General features: G+C 50.2%; 2 protein-coding genes and 1 long non-coding RNA gene across 7 annotated transcripts; 2 read left to right on the forward strand and 1 right to left on the reverse strand.

The window, feature by feature from the left end:
* The first annotated feature begins 20 nt into the window (after positions 1-20).
* Positions 21-8,478, forward strand: LOC120496502. 3 transcript variants are annotated; one of them, XR_005626323.1, is made up of 5 exons: positions 21-1,072; positions 2,370-3,353; positions 3,861-3,983; positions 5,116-5,269; positions 7,275-8,478. It is a non-coding gene; the product is annotated as an uncharacterized LOC120496502 (long non-coding RNA). The 3 variants fall into 3 exon arrangements; XR_005626322.1 differs by lacking the exon at positions 7,275-8,478 and adding an exon at positions 5,457-6,048; XR_005626321.1 differs by lacking the exon at positions 7,275-8,478 and adding an exon at positions 5,508-6,048.
* Positions 1,639-9,326, reverse strand: LOC120496500 (melanocortin 2 receptor accessory protein). 3 transcript variants are annotated; one of them, XM_039696996.1, is made up of 4 exons: positions 8,495-9,317; positions 5,097-5,196; positions 2,052-2,070; positions 1,639-1,906 (listed from the first exon to the last, which is right to left on the reverse strand). In XM_039696996.1, the coding sequence occupies exons 1-4, from the start codon at positions 8,598-8,600 to the stop codon at positions 1,856-1,858; spliced, it is 276 nt and encodes a 91-aa protein (XP_039552930.1). In that variant the 5' UTR covers positions 8,601-9,317; the 3' UTR covers positions 1,639-1,855. The 3 variants fall into 3 exon arrangements, 2 of the variants coding, with proteins under 2 accessions (XP_039552930.1, XP_039552929.1); XR_005626320.1 differs by lacking the exon at positions 2,052-2,070 and having other exon boundaries at positions 5,097-5,230; positions 8,495-9,326; XM_039696995.1 differs by lacking the exon at positions 2,052-2,070 and having other exon boundaries at positions 8,495-9,300.
* A 26-nt stretch (positions 9,327-9,352) lies between these two features.
* MIS18A (MIS18 kinetochore protein A) lies at positions 9,353-14,562 on the forward strand. The gene is made up of 5 exons (XM_039696994.1): positions 9,353-10,058; positions 10,145-10,211; positions 10,853-10,975; positions 12,007-12,100; positions 12,800-14,562. Exons 1-5 carry the CDS (start codon positions 9,764-9,766, stop codon positions 12,878-12,880), a joined length of 660 nt encoding a protein of 219 aa, XP_039552928.1. The 5' UTR covers positions 9,353-9,763; the 3' UTR covers positions 12,881-14,562.
* The last annotated feature ends 615 nt before the right edge of the window (positions 14,563-15,177 follow it).

The following is a 15,177-nucleotide window of genomic DNA, read 5'->3' on the forward strand; positions in this document are numbered from 1 at the left end:
GGAGGCAAAAGGGCGGGAAAACTAAAGGCCCCCCGGGTTCGTCTACTGGACTGCCTGCCGAGCAGCCTGACGCCGGCGCGGCCCCGGAGGAATTTTCTGTGGCGACTCAAGTGCTGTGGACACGGGCTGTGCGCTCAGCGGCGCCGTGGGCGGTGCTGTTTGTGGCGGGCGCTGACAGGCTTGAGTGTAGACGCCTCTCTCTCTACCGAGGGCTTCTCGCGGCCGCCATCTTGGGAGTGGCGTGTCGCGTCGTGTCGCGGACTCGCTTGACCTTCTCAAGAGGGCGGCCAAAAGAGCGGGAAAAACGAGGACCCCCCGTATGTCTACTTGACTGCCTGCACAGCACCCTGGCGCCGGCGCGGCCCGGTAGGATTTTCTGTGGCGTTTGAAGTGCTGTGGACACGGACTGTGTGCTCAGTGGCGCCGCCGGTCGTGTTTCGGCGGGTTGCTAACAGGCATTGGCGAAAACGCCTCTGTTTGCCGAGGTCTTCTTACGGCCGCCATCTTGGGAGTACCGTGTCGCGGACTCGCTTGACCTTCTCAAGAGGGCGGCAAAAAAAAGCGGGAAAATCCTGTTTAGACGATAATAGCCGAATTTAGCCGAAGAACCGAAAATAGCCGAATGTAGCCGATAATTGCCGAGTGTAGCCGAAGAGCCGAAAATAGCCGATAATTGCCGAGTGTAGCCGAAGAGCCGAAAATAGCCGATAATTGCCGAGTGTAGCCGAAGAGCCGAAAATAGCCGATAATTGCCGAGTGTAGCCGAAGAGCCGAAAATAGCCGATAATTGCCGAGTGTAGCCGAAGAGCCGAAAATAGCCGATAATTGCCGAGTGTAGCCGAAGAGCCGAAAATAGCCGATAATTGCCGAGTGTAGCCGAAGAGCCGAAAATAGCCGATAATTGCCGAAGAGCCGAAACAAGCCTAGTGTAGACGAACAAGCGAGCCGAACAAGCCGAATTCAGCCGAGTTTATTTGAAGAGACCCGACCGTCGCCGCCTTCAGCCGAATCGAAGGAGCTGAACCGAACCAAGGCGAGACCAGCCGAACCTTACGACGTCGACGGAACCGAGGTGAGCCTTACGAGGTTGGATGAACCCAACCGAGCTCCGCCGAACCAGACCCCCTGCTGTCGTGCCCATTAATTAGCGCGAGTGCAGTCACTGCCTAATGAGCTCCTGCCCACCCCGGGCCGCCCGCGGGACACGGCAGCCGGGCAGCGCCGAGCTCTGCGTGTTTAACGTGAACCGGCGCCGCTTTCCCGACGGCGCCTCGGCCCGGCCCGCGCCGCCCTCAGGGAGCCGGGCCGAGCCCAGCTGAGGGGAACGGAGCGAGCGGCTCCGAGTGCAGCCGAGCCGAAGCGACTTTGCCGAATGTAGCCGAAGTATGGCGAACCGAGGCGCATCCAATCTTACCGATCCCAGTTCACACGAACCGAGCGAGCTCAGCCGAACCTGTACAGGACCAGCCGAGCTCAGACGAACTGAAATTCTGCTGAATTTGTATTTCCTGAAGTGTAAAGTGACAAGGACTCTGCTGTATTCCAACACACGAGCAAGAACAGCAGCAAAAGCTCCTCCTGAAGTTAATTTACCCCCGCGGAGCCGACCAACGTCACAAAAGGCAAAGACACTGACAATAAATAGGCAATATTGTTTATTGTTTTCTTCCACCACTCCGTGGTGGGTTTCTTTGAAAAAACATTACTGACTCCTTGAGCATGTCCCGCAGCATTCCCAAACTTCATACTGCTGGGATCGCAGAGGGATTCCAACACATTCCGCTGGCAAGCGCTCGGTCCTTGCACCAGGATCTGCCCTGGGTGCTCTCGTGCCCATTAATTAGTGCGCCTGCAGTCACAGCCTAAAGAGCTCCTGCTCGACCCCGCGCTCCCGTTCGTGGCCGTGCTGGAAGGAATGAGAAGGAGGTGTCTTTACAAACAAACTGTGGGTCTGCTGGTAGACACACCCAGATACTGATAGGTGAGAGAAGGAATTAACAGAACCGTAAATTCCAGAGGAATTCCAGTAATTGACAGAGACTGCTGCTCACCCAAGCCCGTGCTGAATTCCTGGATTTGAAGAAAAAGAACACAGACACAAAGAAGAGGGGGGTGCACATCAGAAGGCCGTCTGTATTAGGAAATTTGGGACGTTTGTACCTCTCAAATACCTCAGCCAATGGGGAACACAGAGGGAAGGAAACACATCCAAGAAATCAGGATAAAAACGAGGCTGTGTCCTCCCCCATCTTGGGTGACCCCATGGGGAATGCCCATGGCCTTTCCCTTTATGCCAATAAAGTTACAGGGCTCCTGTGTCTCCTTTTGGACATAAACCTATGGTGTTTGTGGATTAATTTTCCTGACAGGGCGATGGCTGGGCAGCACCGAGCTTCGTGTGTCGAACGTGAGGCCGCGCCGCCCTCAGAGTTCAGCCGAGCTCTGCCGAACCAAGCCGAGTGCAGCCGAACCGAGCAGAGTAATTCAAAAAGCAGAAACAAAGCCACCGAGTCTCAGCAGCAGGCCCAGCACAGGAAGGTAGGCTTGGAATTTTCTTTGCTAAGCTGTAGGTGTATTCAAGACATCTTTCCTTTTTGTTTGACAGAAGCAAGACAAAAAATAATTCTTACCAAAACAGGATGTTTTCTTTCCTGTCTATCAAGCAGCCAGATACCACCAGCTAGCTATCCATACTTTAAAATCAGCTAGAGAACTTGCATTCCAGAGAGCTGGGACTGTGAGGAAAGCTCCAGCCTGCTCTGTTAATTGTTAAACACCCCTGGAACAGCAGAGAGGTTGGAGGAGGGTGGAAGAGTTCCAGTGTCCCAGTACCCAAGGAAACCCACCTGGTCGGGTCAGGTCACTCTTAGGCAGTGCTGCAACTGACCTCAGCCTAGACAAAATCACAGAACTAAAGCTGAGCTAAGATACAGCTGGAAAAGTCTTTCTTTTTGGATGTTTATACACACCATTGAAACAAATGTTAATGGTCTCCATCCCAGCAGGGCGATCATCAGCTGCCTTGGCAGGCAGATGGGTTTGAAATCAGTGGTGCCATGCTCCAGACCTTCTGTCTTATTTCTGTGGGATGGTACAGTGCTGACAAAAGGGACTGGGACATGGATCCCTCTCTGCAGGGCTTGGACAGGCATCAGCCTTCCCCCTCTCCCAAACTCACCCACCAAAACTGGCACCAAACCCTTGGGGATTGCAGGGAAGTGTGTGCTGCAATCAGACCGGGGATTCACGTCCAGGAGATCTCCGTGCCTCAGGATTCAGCTGTGCCTGAGAGAGGAGAGCTGTGGCCTTTTGGAGGACACCTGGCAGGGACTGGTTTCTGTGCAGATGTGCAGGTGAGAACCAGGCACTCTGCTCTGGAGTTAACCCTTGGTGTTACCCACTGGGAGAGGAGATGGGTGTCATGCATAGCCAAAATTGCATCAACGCTGCATCCAAAGAGGTGGGGGGGATTCTGCCCCTCTCCTCCACTCAGGTGAGACCCCACCTGCAGAGCTGCCCCAGCCCTGGTGTCCAGCACAAGAAATATGTGGAGCTGTTGGAACAAGTGCAGAGGAGGCCCTGGAGCTGTTGCAGGGCTGGAGCCAGGCTGGGAGAGCTGGGGGGGCTCACCTGGAGAGGAGAAGGCTCCAGGGAGAGCTCAGAGCCCTTGCAGGGTCTTAAGGGGCTCCAGGAGAGCTGGAGAGGGACTGGGGACAGGGGATGGAGGGACAGGACACAGGGAATGGCTCCCACTGCCAGAGGGCAGGGCTGGATGGGATATTGGGAATTAGGAATTGTTCCCTGGCAGGGCGGGCAGGCCCTGGCCTAGGGTGCCCAGAGCAGCTGCCTTCTCTCTCCAGGGTGAGCTGGGAGAGCACAGGGGTCCTGCCCGTGCCTGGGCTCGGCAGAGATGGATGAGCACAGAAAGGATGAAGGTGAAAGCTCTCCAGCCTTGACCGGTGACGTGAGCAGGCGCTGGCTGGGTGAGTATCGGGATTATCACCAGGAAAGAGACGTGAGGTTTCCATACAGACACTGGATGATTGTCATGCCAAGGGCAGCGGGAGGGTGACACCGCACAGGGGATGGCAGGGCAGGGGGGGCAGGTTCACACTTGTGGCTTCTTTCCAGCACTTCACTGGGTTTCGGTGCTGGAATCGGGAGGAGTGGAATTGAATGGGGCTTAGGAAACAAACAGAACTCAACCAAAAAGGGCAAGTTTTGTCTGTGACTGGGTTTAATAGTTTCTTCAGCCCTAAAATTGTTTTCTCACAGTAGGTTAGAAGCCTAGGAAAGTGATAACATAGGATGGTTTCAAAGCCTAAACAAATCTCATTGAATGCTGTTTTTCATTAATGATTTCTGGGCACTCCAGAAAACATTTCTAGACTTGCCTTGTTCACAATGGCTCCTTTGATGGCCAAAATTGAATACATGAGAGATAAATATGTGCATTTTAAGCCAAGTATTTTGCTCAGTAACATGATGAAAAACTTTAAAAATCAATACTTTGTTTAAGTCTTGCAAGCAGTCTGAGATTTTCATGTACACAGACTTCTGCCAGTTTTTTAGGAACAGTAAATTGTTGGTAACATGCCTCTGTTACCCTGCAATTTCATGTCCATTTCCATGTTTGTTGTGTGGTTAGTCTGCCTCCTGCTTTGTGGTTTATTTGGGTAAACTGCCTTTTTGTTATTGTTTTTGTTACCTTTTGTGAGCATGCCAGAGGCCCAAGTGTGCCAATAAATGAGAATATTAGTGCTCCTTCTGACCACTGTTTCCCTCTGCTTGTTTGTGACCTAATCCCGAATCTCTGCCCAGCCTGCTGAGCTGAATTTTCCTGATCAGAAAAGGAGGAGCAGTGGGTCAAGAGGCCCTCCAACCAAATACTGACAGAAAAAGTTTCACCTCTGTGCAGTTTTAAACGTTCTGTGTCAGTGCTGGATCACAGGAGGCAGTGAATGCTTCCCACAGGCTATTTTTCCATGCCAGTATCTACTTACTTTATCTACTTTATCTTTGGTTATACTCACTTTGCCTCTGGTTATGCTCGCGTTGTCTCTGGTTATGCTCACGTTATCTCTGGTTATACTCACTTTGCTGGCGTGGATCCAGAGCAGGACATACACAGCAGAACAAGGAAAAGAAAGGTCACGAAGGCAGCGAGGCCCACCCAGAAGGCGATGACGATGGAGTCTGTGGGCACAGCAGAGGGATTGTGTCACATGCCCTTTTTGCACGGCAGAAATGAAACACAGCAAGAGGAAAGGTGAGCCTTCTGATCCGTTTCTCCTTTCAGAGAGAGGAGTCTAAGTGCCAATTTGTTAAAGGTCTTGGGAGCCTCCTAACAGAGTATGGCCATGGGGATGGGGCTGGGAAAAGCCCTAGGGAACACTCCAAACACTCCGGAGTGTTCTGGTGCCTAGACCTGTGCAGATAACTGAACATGGTTCCAGTTACACAGCCACAGTGCAGGAAGCCTGAGTGGTTACTGCCTCATCCTGCAGGAGCCTTAGGGAGAGGCCCTCAGGGAGGGAATTCCAGCCCTGAAAGCATTTTATGCCAGGAGAAGCAGCAGTGTTGCACAGTGCTGGTGAGCCTCGAGCACAGCAGTGGGACAGAAGGTGCCCCTTGCCCTGCTCAGGGCCCCTGCAGCCACTGCAGAACAGTGCAAAGTGCTTTGCCAGGAGCACGCGGTTCCTTTGAGGAACACAGGGCTGCCAGTGCCAGAGCGCGTCCTCAGCTGGTGTGGTGCCTGGGGGAGCAGAGGGGGCTGCTCCTCCATGAAGGCTTCAGGGCTGTGCCAGGCTCATTGCCTGAGCCTTGGGCTCCCTGAGAACCCGCTCCTGCCCCCATGGCACCTTGGGCCACCGTTCCACAAAAGCTCCTTGCTGGGGCCCTGTGCTGCTGGTGGGGCTGGCCTTGGGAAGTCTGCGTGCCCCGCCTGGATCCACAGCCGGTGACTCACTTCAGATGAAGTGGAGAAAGAAGGGTCACTGACTCCAGAGACAAATATTGACCAAGATAAAATAAATCTTCCCTCTGGAAGTACAGAAAACATTGTGTCCTTTGAAACAGGTCCAGGATGTTTGATTGAGTGTTTCTTTGTGAAAAAGTTCGGTATGTGTTGCCATCAAGCCACAGAGAGATTAAGGGAATTGGTCCTTTTAAACCCAAAACTAGAGCTGGCCCAGCTGCACCCTTACCAGAAACCTGAGTTTTGGCTGGGCTGCTGAGAATTATCAGTGGGGAGGTGCAGCTTATTTTGAAAAGCCCAAAGTGTTGAAGTTCTCCACACCATTGGTACAGAAATTAAGAGTGTGGATTTATAGAATTCCCTGTCAGACTATTTTGGCTTCATCTTTTAAAAAGTTTTAATGGATTTCATGGAATTCAGTGAAGCTAAATATATTGGCTCCGGGGCTCAGGTGGAGCTTGAGCAAAATTTCCTGGGTTTAAATTCTAATTCTGCAATTAGTTGTTTTTTGTTTGTTTGTTTGTTTGCTTTTGTTTGGGTTTTGTGTTTGTTTGGGTTTTTGGGTTTTTTGGAGGTTTTTTTGTTTTTAAACTGGAATAATGTGTTTTCATATTTTACCAATCCACAAAAAGCTTTCCTATTGCTAAATTTTACCATCACCTGTTGTGCATGTGTGTGTGCATGCTTTTGAATAACCTATTAGGTCATGGGCCAGTTAAGATTTTCAATTATTTTCATACAAAATTGAGAGAGATGCACAACATTACAAATAGAAAGCAAGATCGTGGCTTTTTATCTGGGTTTAGATTCATTTTTATGAGACAAATTCAGTCTCAGAAATTTTCAGGGACCAGCCACGTAACAGAGGAAAAGAAGTGCAGAGATTCAGGTCTCTGTTTCACATTAAAAGAATTAAAAAAAGCCCTAGCAGGCAAAACTGAACAAGGTAACTGCAATCCCATGGCAGGGTTATGGTGACTGTGCAATTCCCTAGGGCTGCCCCAGCAATGGCCCTGAGCACATGGAGCCAATAATCCCAGCAGCAGCTTCTGGAGGCCTAAGAATGTAAATATTGTGCAAAGACAGATAAAGTATATTCATTGCTTGACTGGTACTTTTACTCAAAACAGTGAAATATCCCAAGCAGCTGTGGAATTGTTTCCCTTGGTGTTTTGATTAGAACTTGTAACCCACTGTTCTCCCACTGGTATTTGGAGAAGGAAGAATAATAGTACCAAGAGGATGCACTCTCTATTCCTCCACAAAACTGTCAACAAATCTAAATTAAATTTAACAGAGGGTGCGCATCTTGTCTCCAGAAGCAGTTTCTACAAATTTCAAGAACACTGGCAGCTGAAGAAAAATTCCCTACCAACTGCCAGGGAGGGAAGTGCTATAACACAAATGCCACCTCTGTAATGCACCAGGTAATATCCAAATGGTAGAAAAATGTTATTAAGGAGAAAACAGGGGAAACGTTTATTCCTGATTCCTGGGTTTTGCTATGCCAGTGAGACTTACATCTAGCTTAGCTAAGCAGTTTGGGGTTTCCCTGGTGGAATTTGGGGGTAATCATCTGCCCTAACTTTAAACTAAGAGAATCAGAGGAGCTGCTCATAATTTGGCTGGTCTCAGCAGCTCCAAGTGCTGCTCTGCAGCATTGGAGAGCAAGATTTTCTGTATGGAGGGATGTGGATACTCACATCACTTTCTTTAAGGTGTGGTGCTCTAAGTTTGGAGGCAGTAAACCCTCAGCTGATCTGAAAGCACAGAAAAGCTTTTCCAGAGGTGGTGCAGAGCAAGTTTCTGCTCCTTTTTGCTACTGCTGTCCAAGCAAGCGAAGGACAAGCAGCTCCTAACACCATTCACCATCAGATGAAGGCAGTTTCTTGCATTGTTAATGAGAGAGACATTAAGATATTCTGAAAGGCAATCACATTTTCCTAGAATATATAATAATTTCATTGTAATAACCTTGTGAAAAACAATTTTAGTCTCTGAATCCACATCTGAACAGTTTTAGGCATCTTCAGGGATGGGAGGGAAGGTCAAAGAATATGTTTGCAGCTTATTGTTCCTGGCTAGTGGAAACATACATTTCCTATACTAAAAGTGAATGCTTACCAGTTGCAATGCCAGCCTTGTCCCAGGATGAAAACAGTGTTTTTATGAAAAAACCTCTGCTCCTTCAGTGAACTTTGGTGACAGCAGCACACAGGTAACTAGCACCCCACAATACAGATCCACAAGTCATCACATTTCCCCTTAGCAAATGACTCATAAAAAAATCTGCCCTTGTAAACAAGAATTAGTGTCAGCAGTCTTATAGCTTCAGATACTGTAAGATAAAGCCCAGAGGGTTTGTTAGTAATTATCCAGCCTGAAGGCAAACACCCATTCACACAAACCAGGCACTGGCATGGACTCTGTTGCAAGGAAACAAAACCAGGTCAGTGAGACAAGCTACGCAACATTTTCCCTGTGCTACAGTAGCATATACCGCTCCACAATACTTACATTTATTAACCTTCAACTTGCTTCCATCTACTGGAATTGGATCTATGTAATCCCAGTAGTATTCATAAGACCAGAAATAGTCAGAGGAGTTTGTTCCGTTAGCCATGTCAGTGGTGCCTGTTAAACCAGCTCAGAACTCCGACCCACTACCTTGCCTCATTGTACTTCAGCGCCCTCAGAAAGAGAATTGCACAACCGGTGCCTGTGCCAATCGCTCTGGGGTCCCGCAGCTCAAGGACTGCCTTGGGACTGAAAACATCTAGTGGCAACGAGTGTTAATCTATGGCAGAGATGTAAGAGCAGCCCTGAAAATGCAATCCTTGCTTCCTGCTGGAGACTCATGTTGTTCCTCAGGATGTTTTAAACTGAGATGGGTGCCCTGTAACCCAGGGACAGGATGGACAAGTGCCAGCTGGATCACAAACCCTTCTTTCGCAGCAGTGCACTGTTCCTGGGAGCTCCTGAGCACAGCCAGGCTGGAAAACATTCCCGAATGTGTCTGGATGGAGAGGGCTGGGGTCTGCAGGGGCCACACCAGGAGTGGCTGCGGGCACTCGGCCTCTTCAGCCTGCCAGAGCTCACCGGGGCTGCAGCTCCTCCCGAGGGGCAGCTCCGGGCACTGCTCCCTGTGACAGCGGCGGGACCGAGGGAACGGCTGGAGCTGTGTCTGGAGGGGTTTAGGCTGGAGAGCAGGGAAAGGCTCTTCCCCAGAGGGTGCTGGCACTCCCAGCTCCCCAGGGAATGGGCACGGCCCCACAGAGCTCCAGGGGCGTTTGGACAGCGCTGCCAGGGTGCCCGGGGTGGGACTGCTGGCTGTCTGTGCAGGGACAAGGTGGCACTGGGTTAGGGAACGGCTGGAGCTGTGTCTGGAGGGGTTTAGGCTGGAGAGCAGGGAAAGGCTCTTCCCCAGAGGGTGCTGGCGCTGCCCAGCGCCCCAGGGATGGGCAGGGCCCCACAGAGCTCCAGGGGCGTTTGCACAGCGCTGCCAGGGTGCCCGGGGTGGGACTGCTGGCTGTCTGTGCAGGGACAAGGTGGCACTGGGTGGTCCTTGTGGGTCCTTCCGGCTCAGGAGATTCTCTGAATTAGGAGTGACTCGATAAAACGCCTCATATGAAAACGGTGTACTGGAATGACCACAACCTTTGCTGTGGTTCCGTGACCGCAGGAGGTTAAAGGCGCCACGGGCGGCGCTGGGCCGGCCCGGGAGCGGTTCCGGGGCAGCCGCGCCGTGAGGGCGGTGCGGGCCGGGCCCCGAGCGGTTCCGGGGCCATGTCGGGGGCGGAGCCCGCTTCCTTGGCGGGCTATTCGAGGGCTATGTCCGGTGTCACTGCCGCTCCCTCGGCGGGCGACTCGAAGACGATGTCGGTCGGGCAGGACCCTCTGGCGCTGTGCCCGGCGCTGGAGTACTCGCTGTCGCTGCTGGAGCCGGGCCGGGCCGAGCGGCAGCGGGCGGAGGCGGCCCCCATGCCCATGGTGTTCCTGTGCGCCGGCTGCAGGCGGCCCGTGGGCGACACCTCCAGCTGGGTGTCCAACGACGAGGAGAGCGGCTGCATCCTGCTGCGCAGTGAGTGCCAGCCCCGCCGCCCGGCGCGGGACCGCCGCCGTCACGGCGCCATCCCTCCTTCCCTCCCTCCCTCCTTCCCGCTGCAGGTATGGCCGCCAGCGTCGCCGTGGACCCCGAGCGCAAGATCTCCAACCTCCCCGGCGAGTGCGGATGGTGAGGGCCGGTCGCGGCTGGGCACAGCCCCGGGGGAGGCGGGGGTTCCCGGGAAGGCGCTGAGGACAAGCCCGGTGGAGGGCCCGGAGTGCTGGTGTGCCCCCGAGAGCCCTGGAGCACTTCCTCGGGGGGTTTGTACAAGCCGCTTGTGGCCTAAGGCAGAGGGATTGCTCACAAGGACGGACAGCGACAGACAAGGGGAATGGCTTTAGGATGAAGGAAGGCAGGTTTAGATTAAATATCAGGAAGAAGTTTTTCCCTGTGAGGGTGGGCAGGCAGGCCCTGGCACAGCTGTGGCTGCCCCTGGATCCCTGGCAGTGCCCAAGGCCAGGCTGGACATAGGGGCTGGAGCAGCCTGGGATGGTGGAAGGTGTCCCTGCCATGGCAGGGGGTGGGATGGGGTGAGCTTTAAGATCCCTACCATAATTTAGTGATTCTGGTGGTCTTGCTGAGGTCAGTCAGCCTGAGGAGCTGTGGCAAATTCAGGCTGAAAGATGAGTGCTCATAATATACGCTGTGTAAAGCAAGAATGAATGCTTAAAAAAATTCTAATGCATGATTTATTTTTTTTTTAAGGAAAGGGATGGAGTGAGGTGCTTCCTTTTATTTTGTTCTGAATCAATGTTGTTTCTTACTTACAGCGTAGTAGAAACCTTATTCTGCTCTGGCTGCTCAAAGACACTTGGCAGCATCTACAGGTGCACCTCAAGGAACCTCGACTACAAGAGAGATTTGTTCTGTTTCAATGTTGACTCTGTTGAAAGGTAAATACAGAATGTTTATGGGTCAGCCTGCCAGCTCCACTTCACTCACCAGGCATTGCACTGAGGGTGTTCCTGTTACAGCTCTGGGAAGTCTAGATGTTGCTTTTCCTGCTGCTCTGTCCCACAGTGGTTTTCTGTATTGCTGCTGTTGGCATCCCAGTGCTCAGTTCTGAGGAACATCACCTGTGTAAGGCAAATCCTAGGAAAAAGCCCCAGAACAGCCAGGTCTGCCTTTTGTATGAGAAATCGCATTCCAGCCAAGAAAATATCACCAGGTCCAGGGCACGGGGGGATTCCTTCTCATTTTCTCAGAAGAGTGCACAAGCCAAGCACAAATGGGCCTGTCTGGAGCCCCTTAGGTCAGCATTACCCGCAGGAAGTGTGGGCAGAGGGGCTCAGGCACAACTGGGGGTGGGTCTGACCTGTGCTGGCCACATCTGCTCTGTCCTTGCGAAGAGGGGGGGGGCAAAGGCAAATCTGACAACTGAGTATGTGCTGGAGACTCTCAGTCAGCGGTCTTAAAATCTGTCTAGAAAATGAAAGTGTGCTTGGGTTTAGTCAGTTTATAGCACTTAAAAGTGGTCTTAGGGTGTTCTTCACTAACTATATAGTGAATCAAGGCTTTATGCCAGAGTTCTTTCGTGCAAGCATTGTTCTAATGGACAGTGTTCACCTGAACTAGTTTTAATGTCTGTGTTTTTTTCTGAAGTTCCCATGTATTTTCTGTATTGCTGTCGATGTTCACCCTCGTGCTCTGGACAGTGCTTTTGGGTTTTTTTCCTTAATTCCAATTCTTATTTTTTGGTAGTTAAATTCTCTAAAGCACTGACCTGGCTGCAGAATGGCACTTTTCTTGGAGAGTAATGCTGTTTCTCTCAGCCAGTTCTGCACTGTTTTTGGTGTCTCTGCAATTTTTCACTGCATCCTGCAGCACCAGAATCCATGGCTATCTCTCAGGGTTCTGGGGAGTGCTGTGTTGGCATTTTTGGCTTCAGAGTGGGAAATGCATGATCTGAACTGTGGCATCTCAGTTACATTCTAGGGACCCCGGGGAAGCAAGCTGTTATTGATGAGGAGCCACTTACTCTTGAAAGTCAAGCTGTCTTGCAAGATGTGCTGGAAAAGGTGAGATTTAACCTTACATCATTCTTTGTTTAAATCACCTCTGTGAAACCTTAATGTGCTTCAATAGCTTCTGCAGAACAGCTGATTTCACCCAGAGCAATTCAGTGCATTGCAGCATGTACTGGTCTGCTTCGTGTCATTGGTATCTTGTGTTATGCAAGATTTTCAGTAACTTTTCCTTCAATTTTCATGGTAATTAGCATTTTCTGTTTATCAAGCACAGCATTAGGTTCCTATTTATGTCTCAGTAATTTGATATGTTGTTTCTAGTTAGTTCTGATTCACTTCTCCAGATCTTCACTTAACTTTTAGTCATGTTTCTTCTGCCATTTGTGCAAATGGAGTTAATGCTTTTGCTGTAGCTTTGTGTTGAAATACAACATCATAAATCAAGTTGATGTTTTGCTGTACTAAAATCTTGTGACTGTAGGTAGGAAGAGCTGGGAGTAAATAGTGTAAGGAAACTGAAGGTTGTCCAGCAAAAGCTGAGTGTGTGGCTCTGACACCAAGGCTGGAAAAAGTGGACAGTGAATGTTAGAGTTGGGTGAGCTTCCACAGTATGAAAGTAGCAGGGAAAGAGTCAAATGAAAAGAATTGGTGATGTGAGATGAGATTTGAGTCCTTTCTGGCATCCACACATGCTCTTTGTGTTATCAAATTCTGTGTGTAACCCAGTAGCTCTGCCTGGTTGTTTTGCAGGTGGATATGGTATTCAAAGTTATGGAGACAAGACTGACCACTGTGGAGTCACGTGTGGCTGCTCTGCAAAGGCAGGTCTGACAGGAGATGCCTGCTGAACTGCAGGAGAAGGGCAAAGGTGAAAGCTGGCCCTGTGATCCTCCGGGATCTGTGGTAACATTGCAAAGACTGTGGAAGAGCTGAAAGCCATGGGTGGCCTGCGTGGTGGGGGAGCAGTGCTGGCTGAGGCTGTGTCCCAGCCAAAGGAGTTCCTTTTACGTCCCTCAAAAGGATACCCAGGGCTTTTTTTTTCTTAATAAAGACTTCAGATCAGACAATCTGTTGACTTCTGGTTTAATGTAAATATTACTTAAATTTTTGTCTCTGAAAGCAAACCATTTATCTCCTGACTTCCCTGCTATTCAGTATCTACTGAACTGGGTGTGCATTTTCCTAAGCTAATGAAAAACCTCCCTGTGATTTCCAAAGGAACAGCATTGAGTCACTTATGTTGTCCTTGTCTCCACAGCTTTAGCTGGACTTGTGCTCAAAGACAGGAATGACTCAATAACTATATGAGGTGAATTGTTAGTTTGGTGGGGGCTTTTTGCAAGTTCAGGGATAAAATGTGATGTAAGAAAAGGCTTTTTTTGCAGCGTTAGATTTTTGCAGTCTTGCAGCTTTTCAAATCCTCTCATTCTGATTTAAACTCTCTTGAAATATGCTTATTTTTTTTATTATTATTATTGTTGGGTTTTGGTATGATTCGGTTTTCTTTTTTGCCTGGCTTAGGAAAATTTAACAGATCTCACTTTTTTCTTCTCCAGTTGAGTGTAGTGTTATCTTCTTAATTCAAAAAACATTTGCTGTGTGGAAAAACCATCTTGCCTTGTGAGAGGACAGGTAGGAACTGTTTTAATGGCCAGCACCACAGTGCCCTGTCCCACACAGATTCCCAGGAAGTGGGGAGCCCTCTGCCAGGCAGATTCTCCTGGCCAGGTTCCTGTGGATGCTGCTGCTGTACCCAGCTTGGCTTTACTGCCACAGTAAAACTCATCAGTTTTCCTGTGAATCCCAGCAAATTGTTCCCAAAGGCTTTGTCACCCAGTCTCTGCTTCCATTGGTTTGGAGAGGTGGGATCCCAGTTATTCACACCAGGAGTGCCCCTCCATCCTTTTCCCCACTTTTCTGTTCCAGTCGTGGGAGATACTTGGGTTTTGGTTTTTTCCCCCTGCAGTTCACTGCAGATCGCAAAAAACCCACAGGAGGGAAGATCTTTACTTGTGCTGCCACCACCAAGTGAGCAGCCTGACTTTGGAATGTTTATGGAATTGGCCGAGCAGCTTTTACTTCTGGGGTTCCCGTAGTCTGTCCAGCCTGTGCTTCAACTTAGAGCCCTCAGTCCGCAAGGAAACGAACCTTTGGGGAAGTTCTTACAGCTCTACGTAACGCTTTATGAATTGTGATGATTTTCTGGAAGGAGGGTGTCCATTCTGACCCATTGTCTTCCCTCTCCCTGCAGATTGTACCAGCTGAAAGGCTGAGGTGAGACCAGGATCTGTAAAATCCCTGACTCCCTGTGTCTTCCTGAGGCTGAAGCCATGCTTGCTGTCAATGACGACACAGTGGAAGATGCTGAAGACTGAAAACTTTGGGGTTTTCCCCTGAATCCCAAGAGTCTGCAGCTGTGCCCTGTCTATCTCTTAAAAGAGTTTCTGGGTTTAGAAAGGTTTTTATATTCTGCAATATTTATCTATAACTGAATTAAAAGGAATCATACTGTATCAATGTGATGTTACTTACTTTTGAGTTGGTTAATTAAAGCAAGTTATTGATAAGGGCTTTGAGCATGCCAGGATCCTGTGCCGGGATCCAGTTTGGGCCGGGGCTCCAAACCCTGGTCAGGGATGTTGGGAAGTGTCAGCTCCAGAGGAACACTACAGAGGGGCTGTGCTGGAACCCCTCGGTTTCCATCCAGAGGTGCAGGGCACTGGTAGACTTTTGGGACACTACTGAGAGGCTCCACTGTGATCCAGAGAGTTTTCCCATTATTTTCTGTTGTGCTTAGCACCTGGCAAGTTGTTACAGCCCCACAGGTAGAAAATGCCATCGGAACAGCTGGAATCACGGATGATCACACAGAAACCAGTCTGGGAGAGGAAATGAGCTGTTCCATATTATTTTTCAGTGTGTTTTGAATTTATACCAGAATCTCTCCTCTCCCCTCAGATCCCGTGTCCCTGACCTTTGAGTTTTCTCATAAAGAATTCTCGGCCTACACTGGGGAAAAAAATCCCTTGGAGCGGCGGGGTTTGGGGGCTCTGGGGCCGGCACGGAGGGTCCCCACGGCCGGTTCCAGTCAGCACGGGGGAAACGCCGCCGCCCTCCCGTGCGCGGCC

This window comes from Passer montanus, unplaced genomic scaffold (assembly GCF_014805655.1).
Source record: "Passer montanus isolate IOZ18808 unplaced genomic scaffold, ASM1480565v1 scaffold116, whole genome shotgun sequence".
Lineage (NCBI taxonomy): Eukaryota > Metazoa > Chordata > Aves > Passeriformes > Passeridae > Passer > Passer montanus.

Excerpts from the sequence above, each read along its gene's own strand:
- LOC120496500 (XM_039696996.1), bottom strand. The coding sequence starts at position 8,600 with ATGGCTAACGGAACAAACTCCTCTGACTATTTCTGGTCTTATGAATAC. Across the intron at positions 5,197-8,494 it reads CAAGTTGAAGGTTAATAAAT|ACTCCATCGTCATCGCCTTC; the intron begins GTAAGTATTGTG and ends CTGTGCCCACAG.
- MIS18A (XM_039696994.1), top strand. The coding sequence starts at position 9,764 with ATGTCGGGGGCGGAGCCCGCTTCCTTGGCGGGCTATTCGAGGGCTATG. Across the intron at positions 10,976-12,006 it reads AATGTTGACTCTGTTGAAAG|TTACATTCTAGGGACCCCGG; the intron begins GTAAATACAGAA and ends GTGGCATCTCAG. Across the intron at positions 12,101-12,799 it reads TGCAAGATGTGCTGGAAAAG|GTGGATATGGTATTCAAAGT; the intron begins GTGAGATTTAAC and ends GTTGTTTTGCAG.